Genomic DNA, 5,000 nt, shown 5'->3' on the forward strand with positions numbered 1-5,000 from the left:
TTGGGTTTCCCAACCTTCGGGTAGGGGGCGCACATCTGGGAGGGGGAGTGTTTAAAGCTATATTTCATTTAAAATATATTTTGGTTAGGGTTAAGGATTATTCACGAACTCGCAGCAACGCGCGGGTAATTTGGCTAGTAATAAATAGAATACATAAAGGCATAAATATAGTTAAATGATAAATAAACAGGTCAATAGTAAATAATAATAAATCGATATATAACTAATAATGAATGACAATCAAGTAAATAATGATATACAGACAAATAAGAAAACATTAAAACAAATAGTATAAAATAAATGATAATCATTACAGCATCTTGCTTAGGTGTTTATCTAAATGATTGCTAAAGCTTTAAACTGAACTACATTGCACCGTTTCTGCAGGAAGTCTATTCCATTTATTAACTACACGGTTGGAAAAGTTGTTTCTACCCACTTTTTAGTTTAATCTATTTCCGGACAGTTTGAGACCATTGTTTCTTGCCTGATTCTCATTCAGTTTGAAAATTGTGTCACTTTTGATGATGTCAATTCCCTTTAAAATTTTAAAGACCTGTATCAAGTCACCTCTGAGTCGACGCTTTTTTAGGGAAAACAGATTCATGTGTTTTAGTCAATTTTTGTATGATGTATTTTTCATATTTGAAATCAGTTGTACTTTTTTCCAGTCTGTAAATGAATTTAATGAAAATCGGTGACCATGCGGAAACAGCATATTCCAAATGCGGACGAATTAACGATTTATATGGCTTGTTAATGAGTGATGTACTTCATCAATCCCTCATCTGATTCCATTACAAACACAGTGTCGTCAGCAAACAACAACTGCCTTATCTACCACTTTTCTCAATTTTCTTTAACCATCTACATCCCCTGACCCACTACCCTTGCATTCACCTCTCGCACCATCCAATCCATGTATGGATTCAACAGCTAGTGCGACATAACACATCCTTGGCGAAGTCCCACCTTTACCTCAAACCATTCACTCTCTCCATTTCTAATCCTAACACAAGCTCTACTACTCTCGTAAAAACTCTTGACTCCTCTTAAAAGCTTTCCTCCTATCCCATATACATTTAATACTTACCACAGTGCCTTCCTGCCTACCCTGTCGTAAGATTTTTCCAAATCCATAAAAGCCCAAAAAACATCCTTACATTTTCCTATGGCTCTCTCACATATCTGTCTTACCACAAAAATCTAATCTACGCAACCCCTACCTGTTCAGAAGCCACAATGTTCCTCACCAATTACTCTCTCGGTTCCTCTCCTAATTCGCTCATTCACGACCCTCCCATAAATTTTCCCAACTACACAACAACAAGCTGATTCCTCTGAAACTAATACAATCACACATGTCCCCCTTTCCCTTGTAAAGTGGAACTATACAGGCACTCCTCCAGTCCTCCGGCACTCTACCCTCTTAAACAAATATTAGATAATCTCACCAGCCAGTCCACCATAACTGTACCTCCTTTTTTCGGATAGTCTGCATGGCATCCATCCAACCTAGGTGCCTTACCTGCTCTCATCATCTTAACAGATGCTTTCACTTCATCTTTCCCTGATTCTTCTCCACTTTCCTCACTCATCACTGTTATTTTCTTGGCTCTTCCCACTGCAACTACCTTTTTCTCCCTATCCTCCTTCACATTTAGCAACTCCCTAAAATACTCTGACCCCCTTCCTCTCACTGCCTTGTCTTCCATTATCATCTCTCCATCAGCACCTTTTACCTTTTCTTCTCTACTTGATTGGCGTCTTCTTCCTCTTTTAGTTTCTTTCCAAAATATCTTTTTATTACTTTCAAAATTTTCTGTCATATTCCTACTCCATTTCACATTCCCTCCCTTCTTTGCCTCCTTTATTTTATGCTTAACTTCCCTTCTCTTTACTTTGTACCTTTCATACGATTCCCTCGTCCTAATTTGTAGCCAATATATGAAAGCCTGCTTCTTCTCTTCTACACCATTCTTTGCTTACTCATCCCACCATTCTTTACCTTTCCTTCTATTTCCTCCCGCCCTTCTTGTTCCACACACCATCTTTGCACACCTTGTGACTCCCTCCTTGAACCATCCCCATTCCTCCTCTACTCCTAGTTCTACTCTGTCCTTCACTCCCACTCCTCTCTCATCTTCTTCTTATACTCCTTCTCCTTTTCTTTCTCATTTATGCAGTTCACTGTAAGTACCTCCCTACCTTCTACTCTTTTCCCTTTTCTTCACTTATTCTCCAGTCTCAATTTACCTTCTACCAGAAAATGATCTGATATTCCCCCTTTCTCTCCCCTTAGAACATGTACATCCTTAACTCTTCCTACCATACTTCTGGTCACCACTATATAGTTCATTTACGCTCTATGTGCCACCCTTCCATCCACCACCATTTCCCATGTGTACTTATGCTTGACTTTCTTCCTAAACACTGTATTTGCTATCATCAATTGTCTTTCGAGACACATCTCCACCATCAATTCTCCACTAAGATTTTACCTGGAACTCCATACTTCCCAATCACACCGTATATTGATTCGTTTCCTACCCTACCATTAAGGTCTGCTAATACAACTACATTGACATTTCTCCTTAATCCCTCTATGCACATTTAATTAAATCTACCCAAAAAGCCTCCGTTTCCTCTACGCTCTTCTCACTACCAGGTCCATACGCACTTATAAAAACCCATATCTCCCTTCCCAGATTCACCTTCATTCACATTATCTTTGAAGAAACCTCCTTCCACTCCACTACACGCTTACCTATCTCTTTACTTACTAGTATAGCCACCCCTTCCCTCCCTCGTCCCCTCTTCACTCCTAAGAACCTCCCAACTACACTCCCAAACTCACACTCGCCCCTCCCTTTCAATTTAGTTTCACTCAAAGCCAACACATCCATCTTTCTTCTCACAAACATACTGCCTATCTCTTCCCTTTTACTCTCATCTGTAGCATATCCATGCACATTAAAAGACCCAAACCTTAGGGTACCGATTGGAAAACTCCTAGACCCTCTTATGCCTTTACTTTTTTTAGGAATGTACCCTGTGGGGCTACAGGTATCAGGATTCCTAGTCCTAGCCCCCGTCCCGATTTTTGTCGCCTTTTACGACTCAAGTGGGAAGATTTGGTGGCAGCATTCTTTCCCCCACCACAGGATAGGCGAAAAAAGGAAATGAATATTCAGAGAAATGGTACAGGACAGTAACAAGGGGTTGGGGGACAGTCGTAGTATAATAAATGTGTCATAATTTCTCTATGAGCAGAGTTTTTCTCTATCACAGACAAAATGTGTGGCTCTGGTCCGTAGGAGCGCCCCATATAGACACTAAAGTATCACCTGCATGCTACTTTGCCACAATAACATGTAGCCAATACCCCAGACAAATTCCAAGATTAAAAAATATTTTATATTATCAGTGTATCTCTGTATCGCTGTTGACTTAATAAACCGTTTATTATCAATATTTCTAATTATACACACACACACAAACACACACACACACACACACACACACACACACACACACACACATACATACACACACATACACTTTTATACAAACACAAACACACACACACACACACACACACACACACACACAAACACAAACGCACGCACACACACACACACACACACGCGCGCGCGCGCGCGCGCATACATATACACACACACACACACACACTTTATACACAAACACATACACACACGCGCGCACACACACACAAACACATACACAAGTGTGTGTACGTGTGTGTGTGTGTGTGTGTGTGTGTGTGTGTGTGTGTGTGTGTGTGTGTGTGTGTGTGTGTGTGTGTGTGTGTGTGTGTGTGTGTGTGTGTGTGTGTGTGTGTGTGTGTGTGTGTGTGTGTGTGTGTGTGTGTGTGTGTGTGTGTGTGTGTGTGTGCGCGCGCGTGTATTCACCATTATCTTTGAATCACGTGTTGGACTCCCGGAAGAGAGCTCAGAGCTCGTATGACCTTAAGCGACCCATACACGATCAATTATATTGCGCAATTTCATTGTCAATACTCTGAATTGACATTTAAATTGACCGTGTATGGGCGATATAACGTCCATACACAATTGAATTTACTGTGTGTGGGCGATATATCGCCCATACACGGTCAATTCAATTGTCAATTCAGAGTATTGACAATGAAATTGCGCAATATAATTGATCGTGTATGGGCCGCTTTAGACGCACACACACACACACCCAACTCCCAGCCCATCAGAGTTGCAGTAACGACTCGAAGCGCCATAATACTGAAATTATTTCAGTCCTGGGCAGGATTCGAACCCGTACCGCCGTAGTGACATTCGGGGACTCTATCAACCACAACACCGAGTTGTTTGAGTGTGTGCGCGTGTGTGTGTGCGTGTGTACGTGTATGTTTGTGCATATGTCCGTGCGTTTGTGTGTGTGTGCGTAGTGTGTGTGTATGTGTGTGTGTGTGTGTGTGTGTGTGTGTGTGTGTGTGTGTGTGTGTGTGTGTGTGTGCGTATGTGTGTGTGTCTGTGTGTGCGTATGTGTGTGTATATACGTGTGCATGTGTGTGTGTTTGTGTGCGTGTGTGTGTGCGTATCTATATACGTATATATATATATACATATATATATATATATATGTGTGTGTGTGTGTGTGTGTGTGTGTGTGTGTGTGTGTGTGTGTGTGTGTGTGTGTGTGTGTGTGTGTGTGTGTGTGTGTGTGTGTGTGTGTGTGTGTGTGTGTGATAAATGAACAATATTTGCATTACATGATTGTCTTTAATGACGTATCGTGTGTTGTATACACGAACTCGCCTTAATATTCGTGCTCACATTTTGGACCTAATCTAAGCTCGATCTAACGATTCATGACAAAGATGGCCCTAGACCGGAGTATTATTAAGAATTGGGAATTATTTTTTTTTTGGCACAACAATGGAGCAACAACGTGCGCTGACTTGGATCAAGACCGAAGTCCTGAAAAGACTTCTAAAGAACGGC

At 41.2% G+C, this 5,000-nt stretch overlaps 1 protein-coding gene across 1 annotated transcript in view; it reads left to right on the plus strand.

The window, feature by feature from the left end:
• The first annotated feature begins 4,934 nt into the window (after positions 1–4,934).
• LOC143018195 (putative myosin light chain kinase DDB_G0275057) overlaps positions 4,935–5,000 on the plus strand; it is a 783-nt gene continuing 717 nt past the window's right edge. Inside the window, exon 1 of the mRNA XM_076173387.1 lies at positions 4,935–5,000. This exon is cut by the window's right edge and continues 717 nt beyond it. Within this exon, the coding sequence (XP_076029502.1) occupies positions 4,935–5,000 (66 nt within the window).

The sequence above is a fragment of the Oratosquilla oratoria genome, chromosome 3 (genome assembly GCF_046742065.1).
Source record: "Oratosquilla oratoria isolate Oo_2021 chromosome 3, ASM4674206v1, whole genome shotgun sequence".
Lineage (NCBI taxonomy): Eukaryota > Metazoa > Arthropoda > Malacostraca > Stomatopoda > Squillidae > Oratosquilla > Oratosquilla oratoria.